General features: G+C 40.1%; 1 protein-coding gene across 6 annotated transcripts in view; it reads left to right on the forward strand.

Annotated features, from left to right (window-relative positions):
- Window positions 1–17518, forward strand: part of DAAM1 (dishevelled associated activator of morphogenesis 1) — a 167058-nt gene that overhangs the window by 130122 nt on the left and 19418 nt on the right. For 4 of the 6 annotated variants that reach the window (XM_025443738.3, XM_025443737.3, XM_035719671.2 and 1 more), the window contains exons 16-18: window positions 4031–4060; window positions 5174–5280; window positions 12938–13022. In XM_025443738.3, the coding sequence (XP_025299523.1) occupies window positions 4031–4060; window positions 5174–5280; window positions 12938–13022 (222 nt within the window). The remainder of the gene's footprint in view (window positions 1–4030; window positions 4061–5173; window positions 5281–12937; window positions 13023–17518) is intronic. The other 2 variants (XM_049113628.1, XM_025443739.3) reach the window with 1 other exon arrangement.

The following is a 17518-nucleotide window of genomic DNA, read 5'->3' on the forward strand; positions in this document are numbered from 1 at the left end:
AGAGGTTGCAAATGTATTAAGCTGTTCCACAGGCTTACAATGCAATTTATAGTATAAAAGCAAAGAGGACAATCTGCAAATAACCATGATATAGACTAAAAAATTATAATATTAAGTAACCATTATATTTTTGGTGCTGAGTGCAAAATACACACTCCCAATCCTCATCCCCAAAATTTCTCTTTTTAAGATTTTATTTATTTGTTCATGAGAGACACAGAGAAAGAGAGAGATAGAGAGAGAGAGAGAGAGAGAGAGAGAGGCAGAGACACAGGCAGAGGGAGAAGACACAGGCAGAGGGAGAAGCAGGCTCCATGCAGGGAGCCAGACGTGGGACTCGATTCCAGGACTCCAGGATCACGCCCTGGGCTGAAGGCAGGCACTAAACCCCTAAGCCACCCAGGTGTCCCCAAAATTTAGTTCTCAAGGCACTCTTGTACTTTTTTATTTAATCCTCATACCAGCTCTATGAGGTGGTATTCGTATCTCATCAATAATAGAAATATGGCTTAGTATATATTCAGTGTCTGAACAGGTGCACAGACAGGTTACCACGTGGCATAAATTCTCAGTTTCACTTTGTTCTTAGGAGTTATGGCCTTGTTCATTATGAAGGTCAGGCTTTGTAAGGATTTTCTATACTAGTTTTAAGAATAAGGCCATTTCTATTCAAGAATTTTTTTTTTTTTTTTTTTTTTTTTGGTGTAGATATCAAAGGTTTCCAGGGCTGATTATGTAAGCTTATGTGCCACATGAAATGGAATTTAATAGCGTGCAGTTATTCCCCTGCTTACACTCCAGAAGTTCATTTGAAAGTCAATTTCTTGAATCTCAGAACGTCTTTTTCTTGTTGAAACTATATTATGCGTGATTTCCAGGTCAACCACAAAAGACTTGTTTTAATGCATAATGTGCATTGCATAGTAGTAGTAGTATTTCAGATAGAGCTAAACAATATTCATTTTGGTTTTGTGGGAAATTTTCATGTTGAGATTTTATAAATTCATTCTCCTTACCCATGCAGTTGGATAGAGGAAAATGAATTTTACTTTTACCTAGAGGGAGTCATATCTCTGTACCAATAAATTAACAGTTGTATCACCATTCCTTCCCCCAGTTCTTTGTCTGAGGACACTCCTTCTTTACAGGTCCCTATTATCTGCATATAGTATAACATTTGAAAACCTCTCTGCTCTGATTTAGGAAACAAAGGATAACTGTTATCCCAGGCTCCAGAATCTGACCTCTCCTGCTAATATGTAATAAACAAGACATCCTTAGACTCTCATTTGGAACTCTTCAATGCTATCTTCTGATTTTTTTTTCTTTATAAATGGTCAAATAATTTTTCCTTCTTATTCTTTTTTACATTTTCATTATTTTGTTGATCTAGATTTCACATTGAAAAATTATGAATTAGGATATTTATTTCAATAATCTTGGCCGTTAGCTATGGCACATGAAGAAAGAAGAGAAAATTATGAATGAAGGTTTTTCTTAAACCAAAGTATAAGATAGAGATTCTGTTATTGCTAAGAGTTAATTAAAAGCAGGATTTTGTATAAACAGTATGTATCTGTATGAATAGTAAGCATTTTTTTGGAGAGGGATCCCTAGCTTTTATCAGATTTACAAAGGGACCTCAACCTCAAAAAGATTAAAAACTGTTCAGGTAAGGATTATTATTTTCTGTGAAATGTTGAATCATCATGTCATTGCAGAACCTTATCTCTAAGAATCTATCATCATTGGCTCCTAAGAAATACAAGTCCCAACTTTCTATTTACCAAAGCTCTTTTTTTTTTTTTTGAGAGAGAGAGAGATTTTATTTATTCATGAGAGACGCACAGAAAGAGAGAGAGAGGCAGAGACATAGGCAGAAGGAGAAGCAGGCTCAATGCAGGGAGCCCGATGTGGGACTTGATCCCGGGACTCCAAGATCACGTTGTGGGCCAAAGGCAGGCGCTAAGCCCTTGAGCCACCCAGGGATCCCCTTACCAAAGCTCTATACTGAAAATCCCCTGGAAAAATCAGACATACTGTTAGGTGGAGCCAAATATAGCTGATCCTGTGGTGTTTGGCCCAAACCAATTAGTGAATAATTTAAATTTTCAAAAAGAATGATAACTTATTTGAAAGAGGCCTGGGAGCATCATCGTTTTTAACATGCCCCATCTAAATAAGCTTTGTGATTTTATTTAAAATGTGTTGGTTAAAGGACCCTTAAAGGAAATCACAAGGCTAACAACCATACTCTCCCATAGCATTCCTCATCCTCACCTCTGGAAAGATAATATACATTGCTTAGCTATTAACTGTTAGACTCATTGCTGCTGCTGGTAACAAATGGGAGATCTTGAGCAGCTCTTCTTCAACTCCCTGAAAAAGAGAAGAGAGCAAAAGGAGGAAAAATGGACTCGATCATCAGCTTCAAAGATAATTATATTGTATGATAGCTTTCAAGTATTGAGCTCATAAATATGTGTCAGATACTGTACAAAATGCTTTACATGAATCATCTTGTTTAATTGTCATAATAATAATCCAGTTGTTGATTCCATTGTGCAGATAGTAAGACTGAGCTCCAAGCCTCACATCTAATAAATGGTAGTTGCCTAATTCCATAGTCCACTATAGTAAAGGTCAGAAGTCTTAATTTTCTGACAGTGGGAACTTATGGAGAATAAGTTGCTAGAGAACTTTATAGAAGTTTCTTCTTTGAAGGCCGGATAATAAGAGCTGGATCTAAATTCAACTAGCAACTTTTTAAGAGAGAAAAGTAGGATAGGATGATCTCCTGGAATTCACATCATCTTAGCCTTTTCTGCCCTTTAAAGGAGAGAGTGCATTTATAGGGAAGTGTCCTAAGGAGTTTCAGAGTAGAAAATGTGGTTATTACAACCAGGATGAAAGAAAACTGGCATTAGAGAAGAAGAAAGATTTCCTGTGGTTATCAGTTTATTTTGAAATGCCATTCTAGAAAAGCTATCCCTCCTTGTATGGGTAGAGCAAAAGAGGGACACGTTTTGTTTCTCACTGGAAGAATGATGTGAAACAGCTCATCTGTGTAAAATTGGCTTTGGCAGTGCTGCCAGGGCCAATGAGGCCTTAAGGAATCTGCTGAGCAACTGCTAGTTGTACAAGCAGTTGGCCTGAAAGCTGGGGTGTATTTTGCACACCAAAGCTTTACTCATTCCAGCATGACAAAAATATGTAAAGAAAACTGTAACTTTCTCTTAACATGCCAATTACTTCTTCTTCTTTCTCTTCTTCACTCCAAGTCTTATTCGGAGTATTTTAGGAAGAGGCTGTTGACCTTACATGCTTGAACAGCTATGAGGCAGTTGGGACAGGGCCACCAAGGGGCTGCACACAACATGATCACTTACTGTCTCTTAATTGCATGTTCTATCTTTCTCCTCATACCTATCCATAGTGCTGCCATGCATTGTTTGGACTCTCAAGGGATGCTGAGAGTTAATATTACCAACCTACATTGTTGAACTTGTCTTTTGTATTTTCTTAATCCTTCCTTATGTCACAAGAAGACAGGAATTTATTTCAACCTCTCCCTCCTTCCCCAAAAGCATGTTTTGCTGGTAGAACATGACTGTAGGAGTAGTTTCCTCAAGATGTTGGAATTGATTGATATTTTTCTGCTTCAAGTGAAAATTGTCATGTTGAATAAATGGAGCCCATTTCTCTTTCAAAGAGAATTTTTTCTGTTCCCAACTTGGGTCTTTCGTGGGGTGTTCTAAATCCTTTCTTCTCTGAATTTGATTTGTCCCCATTGAAAATTGTGTACAGCACATGTCATCTCTCTCCCCAGAATGCTTAGTTCTGTGCTCTTGTATCTTCAGCCAGCCTCTCCCATCTTCATCAACTCTCATTGCTGATCCTTGGGACATAAATCCTCTCTTACCCTGTGTCACTGATTTCCTTGACTACTTTGACTTTCTCCCACTTATTGCTGTGATTCTGAACTGCATGTGTCTGATTTGCCTTTTCCATGCCTCTGCCATGGCTGTAGGATTTCTTTGTGAACAGTAACTCCAAGCAGGTAAGTGAGCAACTACCTAAACCTTGCTTAATATAACTTCTTGGCTCACTGTCAAGCTCAAAATGTCTTGCTGATCCATTTTTTTTTTTTTTTTTTTCAGATAGTGTAATGTAGTGCTTAGGTAACTCCGAGTTGGGTTTCAACTCTTAGCTGACATTTAGAGGTCTGCCTGAAATCTCAGCATGACAGGAGATAGGTGAAGTTTGATCACATGATGTCTCTTACTAAAAACTCCATATTGTCTTTGTTTTCCTAAGCTGTTACACAGTTCCAGAGCTCTTTGGTTTTCTTATATTTTAAAAATTCCATGATCCATTTTTAAAATTGATTCTGACCTTTAATAAAATTAAACTTGCTATTTATCAAGTTTGTATTTTCACCTTGATGCCCAGTTTACTCAAATAGTATTTTATATATCACTGTTTTATGCCTCTTCCACCATAAATTATGACTGGTCATCATTGCTTATAGCTTTTTGTACAGCAGCAGAGTATGCAAATAGTGTTTTGTTGTTAATTCAAGTAATTGAACTAATGCCTTGAACTGCCCTGTCTGTTATCCATCAGACTCCAGGGTAATGAAAGGTACCATCTGGACTTGGGAGCTTCCTGTTGCACATGAGGATGTTTGGGAGGATTTATTGTTCAGCTTTTTGAGTGCTCAGGATGCAAATGGTTCTGGAGTGAATGGACCCTGCAAATGGCCAGACTGGCAATGGCAAGCCTCGGCCGAGCTTGATTCATAGTGACAGTTCTTCTGTCTGCTGTCCATAGGGATTTGGGGGACAAAAGGAGAGCACCACTCACTGATAATTTATACACGCTTAGCATCTTCAACTTAGATGCGCTTTGTTCTTCCAAAAATGCTTTTTCAAATGTGGGTGGTCAGCTTTTCTTACTATTTCCCTTTGTCAACTAGATTTTAGCCCTTCGTTTCAATTCCACCACCTCCCTGTCCTCCCTCCCTTGTCATCTCAGCTTCGCCTGTGTGTGTGTGTGTGTGTGTGTGTGTGCGCGCGCGCACGCATAAACAAAAAACATAAAGGAAGAGTGTGTGTCTGAAGTCGGAATGTCCCTATTTGACTTTGATGGATTTCTTTCATGCTCTTTATAGAAAGAAGCAGATGCCATTGATGACACACTGAGTTCCAAACTTAAAGTCAAAGAGCTTTCGGTGATTGATGGTCGGAGAGCTCAGAATTGCAACATCCTTCTATCGAGGTATTGTTGATGCTGAATAAATATTTCTGGTAGGACCAACTTTTCTATCCTGTGGCTCCAAACCACGTGTTTATACTTGTTCTTTTCATCAGACTCTGCTGAGATTCAGTTCTTTGGATTCTCTCTTCTGTCTACGGTGAGGAGAATTCATGGCCCCTACTTTCCCTGAGTGGAATGTATCAGAGCTGGATGCTTGCTTTCTTGGAGTTTAACTTCTACAGACTCCTAAAGTTAAAGAGCAGAACATCCCAAATCAATGTTTTGTTTTGTTTATTTTTCCAGAGAGCCTGTAAACTGGACTTTACCTTTATTTATATTTCCTGGCTTTAGAGATATTTTGACTGTTGAGTAGCACTGTCACAGAATCAGCAGCAACAATGAAAGCTCTTTGTTTTATTTTGCTTTTCTAAATCACCTTTTTATGCGTCGGGTTTATGATTTCATGCTCTTTTTGAACATTTTTATGACTAAAAAGATATGTAAATCTCAAACCTTAGTGAAATGCTAATCTATCCATTTCAGCCCTGCTCAGAAATCTTTCTCATAATTAGTGAACCATCACAGCCTTGAAACTTGAAAAGAAAAAGGGGGGGTGGAATCTGCTTGTAGCTTCAGGCACTGTGTCAGGTCATCCTGGGCATTTCAAGTAGCTTTTCTGTATCTTAATTTCTTCTTTTCTCAAAAACGGACTTTTATGTTAGGCAAAGATACCTAATGCTTATGAGGTAAATGAAGATCCAGAATTTGGGAGCATTAAGTAGAAATCCCATTGATCCCATTCTAGAAAGAATGTTGTATATGTATTAAAGTTGGTATAAGGTAGCTTCTCTTTCAGGGAAAGTAAAGAGTAAAAGTGACATTCTTTATTTTTTATTTATTTAGAGAGTACAAGCCAGGGGAGGGGCAGAGGCAGAGGAGGAGGGAGGGAATCTCAAGCACACTCTGCACTGAGCACTAAGCCCAGTGTGGGGCTCGATCTCAAGACCCTGAGATCAGAATCTGAGCTGAAATCGGACACTTACCCCAGTGTCCCAGCAGTCTTTATTTTTTAGATGGTCTTACAGTGAGTTTCTTTTAACACAAAGGACTGCAGCTTGGTTTACAGCATGGAACTTGATTATTAGTCAGATATATATTACTTCAGAGAGCAAATGTTCCTTTTAGTCAAAGAGAAATTGAAGCTGAGTGAGATCCCTGAATTTTAATACAACTAGTAAGGTAACATGAACCATCCTGTTAGCATTTCATTTCTGCCTTTGGCTGGAAGCTGTGTAAATGGCCAGGCCCTGTACTTAGCCCCACTTTTTCTTCCTGAACACATGCTCAGGAAGATACCAACGAAATAATCTGAAGGACTACTTACTTTTCTTCTATACTATGTATAATTCATTTTATTATAGTTTCTTTTTACAAGCCACATTTTTTTTTCAAGATTTTATTTGACAGAGAGAGAGTATAAGCAGGGGGAATGGCAGAGGGAAAAGTAGACTCCCCATCTAGCAGGGAGCCTAATGTGGGGCTCCCTCCCAGTTTCAGATCATAAACTGAGCTGAAAGCAGACTTAACCAACTGAGCCACCCAGGTACCTCAACAAGTCACATTCTTAATAGTGACAGTAAATGAAAATTTGGGGAAGTTTTTTCCCCCCTAGATCCTAGAATTTCTGCCTGTATTTTGTGCTTTTGCAATTTAGAGGAACACTTTTAGACAACTTGACAAAGGAAGCTATCACTATGAATTTCTATAGTACTTAAGTGCTCATAGGATTAAAATCTGTGACCTAGTTCCTCATAGACAGATTATTCTCAGCATGAGATGTCAATGAGGATAATAACACTAACACTGGTTATAGATGAGGTTAGAACTTTTTCTGGCAAATTTCCGATGCCATTATTGAAGGAATTATTTCATATTTGTGGCACACAATTTTCTTGTTACCTCAAAAGTGTCAGAGCCTAAAATTACTTAGAACTTGAGTGAATCTAAACTCTACAGAAGATAATTTTAAGAAATTGCCCTATGCCTATTAAATTATCTATTAAAATCCAATTTAATGAATGAGTGTTACTATAACGAGCATAATTAAAAAGCGCATTGTACATAACAAGGTAATTTTGAGTCCCAGTTGACCTTATGATAATTAGACCTTATGGATGAGGTTCCAAAACCTTCTTTCCCACAGAGGATTCAGCCCCACATGCTTTTCTGCTCCATGATCAATAGTTTTACTCTTGTCAGGAAAGCACAGGACTGATCTATAATGTGCTATCTGGTAAAGGTAACAAAAATGAAGCAAATTTAGTGTTAATTTGGGTTGTATTTAGTTGTTTAACCAGTCAGCAGTTCACCTTGCTTTCATTCTCCCCTCCTCATTGGCAGTGTGTTACCACACATGAAAGGAGCTAGGGGCTGTAAGGAAGGAAGAAATCTATGAAAGTGTGTGTGATGCTTTTTTCTTAGAGTTACGACTTTGGAGCATTTATCTACCTGGCACTACATGGGGTGCCACAGAACGGACCATGACTTGAGGTAGCACTGCCGCCTTTGAAAACTCGTGGCTAACTGGAGAAGAGAAACGACCTAGGCGAGGTGGCTTGTGAACAGCTCAGGCCTAGACTGATCCCACCTGGAGGAGCCAGGAGTTTAGCCAAGTGAGGACACCAACGGGGCTCCCCAGAGAAAGAGGGCCTCAAAGAGCAATTACAGTTATGTGGCAGGGGGATGGGAGGAGTTCTGAGGAGGCGCACAGAAGCCAAGGCACCCGAGAGGTTGGCACACAGCTAATAAGGAGAGCCCTGCAATTGTAGCAATTATCAATCGTAATGAATGAGGCTGGGCAAAACAGCCTGGGATCCATGCCTGGTGCCTTACATTGGTCAGTGGTCAGCCGGGGCGAAGCCATATCCTCCTCATCTGTAAAATGGAGATAAGGAGAGGACTGGCCTTGCAGTGGGCTCTCTCAGTGTGGGAGTTAGACCCAGTGTGTGTGAAGCAGCCACAGGGTACCTGCATGCAGTCGTTGTTCAGTTAGTGGCCTGTGTTTGTGCCCATGAGATCAAGAATCAGTGCAAGTTGTTTATTTTAATAAGGTTTTAAGTCTGCTCTCTAGGGTTTGCAGGACAAGTTGGAGAACAGGTTGAGAGCTGGCTGGGAGGGCAGCCATTAGATAGGAGGCTCTTCCTTATGCCCAGGTGCAACCTGACCAGAGACAGAATTGAGAGAGACACAACCCTCAGTAAGACCCAGACACTGGTTTTGTGCATGGGGACAATGAATAGGAATATTTCCAAGTAGATGTCAAGATTTCCTTCCTTTCCACACTTACCGTCTTTTTTCTTTTTTACTTATTTCATTCCCCAAGACTGGCTACCCAACCCTCTCTGTTTCTTACCGTGCTAACTAGGGATTTAATTCCGAGCAACACGGTGTTCTCACCAGATTCCACCACAGTATAAGCCTGTGGCGTATTCCATGGGGGATATTTTAATGAGCCCATATGTCTGCAGTGTTTGGTTATCCTTAAAAGCTCTTCCTTATCCCCACACTGAAGGAGTTAGTGGACCCTTTGGTCAGGGCACCTGCCACAGTCCTGCCCTGAGCAAAGAAAGGAGTCGGAAGGAAGGTCCTTCCTATCCCATAAGCTAAGCAGGGGAGGAAAGTGTAGGCCCTATACATGGAACTCACAGCCTTAGTGGCCAGGATCACTTGTATCTCCCAGAAGCAGACTGCCTGGAAGGTGTGAGTTTGAAGCAGAAGCTCCAGGCCATGAGAGGACCCTGCCTTACACAGACTGGATGCCTTACACAGACTGGAGACACTGCCTTACACATTCTTATACTGTAGAATGGACATGATGTTCCTTAAACTAAGAACCTCCACCTCAGGCCCTAGGCAGATTGAGCAACAACTTACTGGGTGTGTATATAGGCGACATGTGGCAATTTAAAATTTACTCTGCTTTATTCCCTAAAACAGACCTCTCCCTTCCCCCCCAAAAAGAAAGAAATTTGGAAGCTGGTTTATATTGCAAAATGAACCCACCTAAAATATACTTTTATGAAGTGTTGTGCCGTTCTTTTTTTCCAGATGCTCACTTAACATGGCAGCCAGGGTGTAGTAAACCACAAAAAGCTACTTTAAAGTAGGGGGATTTGGCTTAAATCCACTGAAGCAGAGCTAAGGCTGATCTAGCCATCCATCCTTAACTTATTTTAATTATGCCTGGATGTTTCAGTTCTCTTGGCAAATTTTTGAAATACTTGAGTGGAGCAAGGTAGACTTAAATACTGTTTTAAAATGGCTGGTTTGTTGCCTGCCTTTTAAAGAAAGTTAAAGTGGATGTCTCAAAAGTTGCCACCCTCCAGCATACCAGAACACTGCCAAGCCTTAAAAGCAATTAAAACATTAGAATTGGTAGGGTCCTTAAATTACAGAGATTAGCGACTCATTCTGTGGATGACAGATGATACTAAGAACTCGGCAACCTATAGAACCGTCCCAGGGGGCGGAGTACCCTTCTCTTCTTTCCCCAAGGGTACAGTTTCTTTGTCTGCTCCAACAGGCCACGTGCAAGGCAGTATGTTGACAGGTAGATTTTCTTAAGTACTATCCATTAAAGTCTCGAGTCTCTTTGTGGGACACATAAAGAGAAACCAAAATTGTTATGAATTAGAGCTAGTGTTTAGTCCAGACAGCCTCTGGGGGTTGAGAAGCATAAATATATACAATTTCAAAAGCAAGAAGTTCTGCACTCCATATGGGGAGCTAATGAAATGCAAATCTGATACTTCAAGTATTGTTCTCACTCTGATTTTCAACTCCTTTTCTTTTAAATGCAAAACAGAAGGACCCAGCAGAACTACACCATAAAGTAGTTTCTTCAGCTCAGTGTGAAAAGGACAGAGAACTAATTTATTTTTTTCTTACCAGTGGAGCTTTTCTCAGGATGACTATAGAGGTTTCCACAGCCAGTTGGTTTTCATTAGTGGCAGTTTCAACCTTCCTTAATGTTCCTGTTCCTTGGCCTTGTATGGCTGGACTGTGGTGTCTGTTCTTAACTGACTCAAAGCCTTTAGTGTCCTGGAATTGAGGGCTACCCAGAGCTGTACAGTGATGCCAGGATACGTGTTTACCCTATCAGATGTTTTACCCATGCCAACTTGGCCAAATTGTTCCAGTTAAATCTGGGGGTTTTCCATCCTGATGTTCTGGTGAAAATGTGTGTGGGGTAATGATTGTCCCAAGAATGACCAGAACAACCTGAAGAAGTCTCTCTAGCTCCAGGGAATTAGGATGGTACCACACCTCAGACTAAGTGATAGAATGGGTCTCATTTTAGAACATGGGCAATTTGGGGGTACCTGGGTGGCTCAGTCAGTTAAGCGTCTAACTCTTGATCTCAGGGTCATGAGATCAACATGGAGCCTCCTTAAGATTCTCGCTCTCCCTCTCCCTCTGCACCTTCCCTGCTTGTGCACAAGCACACACACATTCTCCTTCTTTCTTCCTCTCTAAAAAAAAAAAAGGCAATTTCACATATTGCCTGAATGCTATATTTGGATTTGAAAACATGAGATAAAAGAGAATGCTACTAGTATATGATTCACAAATTTGTTCCTTCCCTTTCCTACTTATTGGCATGTGAAACAACTTGCAGTGTAAATAGCAAAATGGGTGGTTTTACTGAGATAATGTTGAAATCTAGAGACGAGGGCAAGCCAAAGCTGTCCAGAGTGGGGTGTGTGTTGTCCAGGGTTCTTTCCTCCTTCTGTGGCTTTTGCGTCCACCTCTATATTCCTGCTGCCCTCATTTATCTGTGACAGAGCCAGGGTTTCTGCTTATCATTTGATTCTCCCAAACATTATAACCACCTTTAAAATAAGAATCCTGTCTTCTAATTTGTGTTTAATACTCTCAGTCTTGATGGATGTTGTGTACAGAGAGGAAACTGGTGAAATAATGAATGTGAGAGTGCTTTGGGAAGTGTTCCTGGTAAGGCTACTAAGCACTATGTAACAATCACGTAGCTATGTGTGACTGTTTAGGTTACATGAGTACTGTTGCTTCTTGTCCCTGGGGTAGAAAAGTCTGTGGTAGAGTAATACATATAGTTTAGTGAGCCTTATCTGTGTCCAGGCAGAGTGCTAAATGCTTCACATGCATTATATCACTCTGCAGATGAGAAATATGAAGGCTTAAAGACTTTATCCAAGGTTACATTGGTCCAGCACCATCACACAGGACAGGGGCCCCACCTGATGCCAAAGACCCTGACTTCAAATGTTACCTGTGAAGGCTGTACATCTTGCTCTGTGTTTGTGTGTTTATATTTTTATGTCTAGGCCTAAATGTGATTTTTTTGAAGATCATAGACTAGAACAGACCAAATAATGTTAATATGCCACGATAGTGGAAGTTTAATAAGGAAATAAGATTTTTTCTAAGTAAGTCTGGATCTAATGCTTACAAATAGAACAAAAGAGTGACTCTGTTGTTCTAGCTAATGATCTGATTAAGATCCCCCCTCCCGCATTAAGACTATTGGTTGTGTCTAATAAAAACACATTTTTACAAGTATGTTTTAATTTCATGACTCTTCTTTATAGTCCACACAAACTTTGTTGTCCTGACATAATCAAGACATAAATCCTTAATTAAATTAGTAAATCATATAAAGTTATGGTAAACAGAAAACAGATTTGTGATAAAATTCTTCCCTATAAGATAGTAAGTAGATAAGCAGATTTGTAAAAGGAATTTGGAATTAAGAATCAAGAGTTTCAGGTTTGTGTTAAGATATTGCCACTTTCCATATGTTTGATCTTGAGCAAATCACTTGGTCATCCTAAGCCTCAGTTTCGCCCTCCATTAAAAAAAAAAAAAAAAAAAAGACCATCACAGTTATTTTAAACCTCTATCCATATATGTGAAAATTCCTCAACCATGAAGTGCCTTATGCATTTTATACTGTGTACTAACTATTCAACTTTTTAATAATAACAGATTTCAAGCTTTTAAAAATCCATTTTTTACTCTGAAAGTAAAATTTAAACATTCCTGATAAATAATCAAGTTAAGAATTTAGTTTTTCAGGGCGCCTGGGTAGCTCAGTAGGTTAAGCATCCAACTCTTGATTTCAGCTCAGGTCATGATCTCAGGGTTGTGAGGTTGGGCTCTGTGCTGGGCATGGAGCCTGCTTGAGATTCTCTCCTTTTGCCTCTGTGCCTCCCCTTGCATGTACATGCATACATGTGCACATGCTCTTTTTCTCTCAAATACATAAATCTTAAAAAAAGAATTTAATTTTTCTCTTTCATCTACAATTTATGGATACTATATATTAAAGAAAATGGTATGTATAGGTGTTTTCTCTATTTCTCATCCCCCAATCCCTTACTTAAGGAAACTAAACAATAAGACATAACAGCTTTCTTCTCTGTGTCAGCAGAACATTACAAAGTCCTGAAAGAATGTTAAAGCACTTTCAAAATACTATTTTTAGGTGCAATATTGTCAGGAAATAAGCTTTCACTAAAAGATTTTGAAAAAAAACAGTTCTTGAAAATCAGCAGCTGGAGTAGCAGAATGCATTATCTTGTGTTAAAATTTAATACTCACCCAATAATGTTAACAACAGAATAAAATATTCTTTATCCAGGTTGAAACTGTCCAATGATGAAATCAAACGGGCAATTCTAACAATGGACGAGCAGGAGGATCTGCCCAAGGACATGTTGGAACAGGTGAGCTGCCAGACATATCTCAGAGCGTAAGTGACAACTGGCTTTCAGCAGGGAGTGGGATATTGAGAAAATCTTGTTGCTGGTGGATAATTTTCTCATCTCTGAACCAAGGTTGAATGTGGCACTCTTAAGAGAGTTTATTCTCTCATTGCTCCTCAAAATGTTGGGTGAGAAGGAAGGTCACAAGTTTGTCAAATGCCTGGGACCCACAAAGCCAGATTCTGTCCCTCATGCTGCAGTTAGTTAAGCTATTATGCCTCCAAAAAAAAAAAAAAAAAAAAAAACCTGTTATGCCTCCATAGGTCATACAAATCTACTAGCTTTAGGGAAGTCTGTTTGACAGGAATATGGAGAACCTCACTAGCTTACGAGATCACAGACTACTATGTAAACTGATTCATTACTGAATTCTTAATACAGTTTGTGTCTTGGCCTTGATTCACCATTCCGACACCACAGAAGTTACTGTTAAACCCCTAGCTCTGTGATCTGCATCGAAATTATTCATATTAACCATGGCCAGGCAAGCTGAATATAGTGACTTCGCCTCTCTTCGTGCAGTATTCCTATAACACAATCTGTGTCGCCACTCCAACTCTGTTAGGTATTTCTCAGCAGATTTGTTCATTTGTCCCCCAAATGACAGTGTTGTTGAACTAGCAGATGTTTCAGGGATTATTACCTGTCTCTTGGTCTGGCCCTAAATTTTTCTGTGCTATATGGAGAACATCTCCACACTCTGAGACTGTTCTGCTTGTCTCATTGTCCTTGGTACAAAATCCTATTTTGAGTGTTTTTTGTCTATAGGTCCACCTTTGTTAGTGCCAGGTCCACTTATGGTTAACTGTGGACACCCATGATCCTGAGCCAGACTAAACTTGAGGTCTCATTAGTAGGTGTGCTCAGCTCCCAGAAGCAGAGGAAAAGGCTATTTTGTGGTGTTAACGGTTATCTTGGATGGCATGGCTGCTCCAGGGGGAGTGCCTATCTGCTTATGCATTTTCTATAGTGTTCTCACCAATGTCCTAAAAGGCCTCAGACATAGAGCAGGATGGAGCAGTGTGTGCAGGATCATCATACCCCAGTGCACCTGCCCCACCTAAAACATGCAGCTGGAATCATCCTGGGGAAGCCCTCATACCTAGCAATGGACCAAGTTGTTATGCTATCCTTTCTGAAGTTTGACCTAGTTATTAATAGTTAATGACTGTATATTCTATTAGGATACTTTGTGTACAAATAGTTTATACATAATTCCTAAATCAAGAATTAACTGTTTAGAGCATTTTACTCTGCACACTCTTCCCTCTCCATCTGCATACCAGTCCTAACAAGGGTCTCTGCCCAAAATTGCATCCCAGTTCCCCGCTGCCCCCTCTCTGGCCCCCAGGTGACTCTGCACTCTGGTTGCCCACATCACAAGCTGCTCACACAAAGGGAAGAACTATGTGGAAAGCTACTTTGGTCCTTAGGCCTTCAGCCCCTATTGACAAGGTCATATGTTTAAAATTCCACAAGATCTGTTTACTGTGAAATCGCATCCAGCAAAATTCCTCCTTGAGGGAAGGGATTTCAAAATCCTGCCAAAAGGGCTTGCAGTGCAAATAGAATTTACCTCAAATAAATACAAGTAAGAAAATCAATCTACTGAAGCAGAATCTGGCCAAGTGGGATACTTTTGACCTGGTCTACCCCAATAATTCTGTGTCTTACTCTCTGGTCATCTACCGTACTCTTCCTTTTCCTATCTTATTCTGCTATTCTTCCTCTGCTTCCTCTTCTTCACACAGCACTTCTCCCAGACAAACTTTGAAGCCAGCATCTCTTTACTCCTAGTTATGATTTGCATGTGAGCCACATTCATTCCCTCCTCTCCTGTGTTTAGCTCAGAACTCAGGCAAGATTGATACACTGCTGTTTCTCGGAATGCATACCTTTCCCCTCATTCCCAGGTGTTGGTCTAATTCTTCATTCCTCTCTTAAAGCTATCCTTACATAATCTGTCACTTGCCTCTGCTTTGGGAAGGACTGAACCTTTAGCATGTGCTTCTTGCAGTGTTCACAAAAGAGAGCAAGTGATTGTGCTCTGGTGAACAGGGACCTATGGGCTTAGCACACACAAACCAGTGTGTGTTGTGGGGGAAAGGGGAATCCCTGAGACTGGAACTGAATTTCCTTGCCCAGGAGATAAAAGGCCAAACTAAGGGGAAAAAAACAGTCTTTTTCTCTGTCTCCCTTCTCCCTTGCCTTACTACCTTCTTCCCTGCACTGAGGAAGAGGAAGAGGAAGAAGATACTTGTCCTGTCCACTGGCACCACTTGAACACAGGAACATAAATGTCTAGAATCTATCAGGCCACCAGACCATTGATCCTGCCGGCATCCACATCCATTACATCCCATTAGAAATAAAGTGTCTCTCTGGCCTCTGCTCTGGCCCAGGCGTTCCTTCTGCTCAGAGACCTGGCCACACCAGAGGACCCTGTCCCCCTCTCCTAGATCTTACACCTTTCCCTCTTGACTCTTAACTTGTTCAAGTCTCAGCCTTTCACAAAACACCTTTTAATACACACATGCCCATCTAGCTACTGTGCTCTCTCTTGTGATACAAGCAAAGTTCTTGAAAGCTTGTCCACACTCACCTCCTGTTAACTCTTCCTCACCTCCCTAAAGCTGTTTTCACCAAGGACTCACCACTTCCTTGTTGCCAAAGCTAGGGGACACTTTGCAGACCTTATCTTCCTTGATTTGCTACTGGTATGTGATACCACAGGCCATGTTCCATGGTGAAATGTGTTTCTTTGGCATTTCATTGTCTCCTCTGAAGATTCTTCCTCTTGTCCTCATTCCTCAAACACTGGCTTCCAAAAAAACAAAAAACAAACAAACAAAAAAAACCACTGGCTTCCCTTCAGCCCTGCTTTCTCTTGATGGTTCCCCTAGTTACCTCACTTACATCCTTGCATGTTACAACCACTATCAGTGCTTTCTCTTCCAAACAGATCTCTAGGATGTCAGACCCATTTGATCACTACTTGGCTCTCTTGCCAGTATTTCAAGCACTAAACTCACTTTCTCCCCACCCATTCTCCCCCAGCCATTTCTTTCTGGGTTTCCTGTTATATTCTGTATACATTGTTGCCTAAACCAGAAAGCCTGGACCTCATCCTTTTGACCCTCTACTGTGATGCGTCCCATCAATAAGTCAGGCCAGTTCCATTCAATCCCCCTAAATAGCTCTCGAATCTACCCACTACCCAATCCAGGCCACCATCCTCTCTCCTGGATTATTGTACCAACAGTCTAATTACAGCCCCTTAATACTTTTGATCCTTTCTAATTATTTCTCCATTCTGTGAGCATGGTGGTCTTTTTAAAAATGTAAATTCATTCCCCTACTTAAAGTTTTAAGTCCTATCCCAGAACCCTTAAAAATAAAGACTGAATTTCTGATAAGGTTCTTACTGCTCCCTGACTTTGACCACTGCTGCACTTCCCCACTGCCATTACAGCTGTTCTACTTGCACAGATGCTGTGCTGTGCATCCCAGACCCTGGCACATGATATGCACTCTGCTTGGAATATATTTCTGATCACATACCATTCACCTATAGTTCTAATTCTCTTTCCCTGCTGGTGGCACCCAGACTGACTGCCTTTTCTGAGGTCCCTTCCTTAAATCCAACAAATTTTGGAAGCCTACTAAATGAACCATCCAAATGCCAGCTTCAAGTTATGGGGAGAATCTTGGGGTCCAGAGGGTCAATGTCATTAAAAAAATGTATATATCCAAGGGCACTCGATCTGGAAAATAGTACACATGGACAAGACTGTGGATGTATACACACATATTTGTAACTTTAAAGGAAATCAGACACAGAGTACTTTTCAACTTTATTATTGTTATTTCTCCTACATTGCATGCTCATTTATTCCACCAAAATAAAATATGGAATCCAAAACTTCAAATCCTACTGTATTCTTCTCATCCATCTCTACGTGGAGCAAAAAATGAAATGGAATTAGATAAGCCAGAGAAATAAACAAGTTGAATGGAAAATACACATAGAATTCATTCCAGCATGATGTAATAGAAAAAAGCATTGAGCTAGGAGTCAGAGACCTGAGTTCTATTTCTGACAATTACGTAAAGTTTTTTTGTAATCCTGGGTGACTGGCTTTGTCTCTCTGATCCTCAGTTGTATCATCTTCTAATGAGAGTGTTGAATCTCCAAAGTCCCCTCTAATGGTCTATGCAAAATGGATCCTGGTAAAGAGCTTCTACAATCTGATTTGAGAGACAGTATAGAATAGAGCGGTGCCAGGAATGCATCTTAATGCCAATTTCACTACTTAAAAGTAAAAAAGATTAAAAATATTTTTTAAAAAGTAAAAACAAATTTTCAATTTTATTGAAATATTAACATACATCACTATAAATTTAAAGTGTGCGGCATAGTAATTTAACTTACAAATATGAAATAACTACTGCAGTAA

This window comes from Canis lupus, chromosome 8 (assembly GCF_003254725.2).
Source record: "Canis lupus dingo isolate Sandy chromosome 8, ASM325472v2, whole genome shotgun sequence".
Classification (NCBI taxonomy): domain Eukaryota; kingdom Metazoa; phylum Chordata; class Mammalia; order Carnivora; family Canidae; genus Canis; species Canis lupus.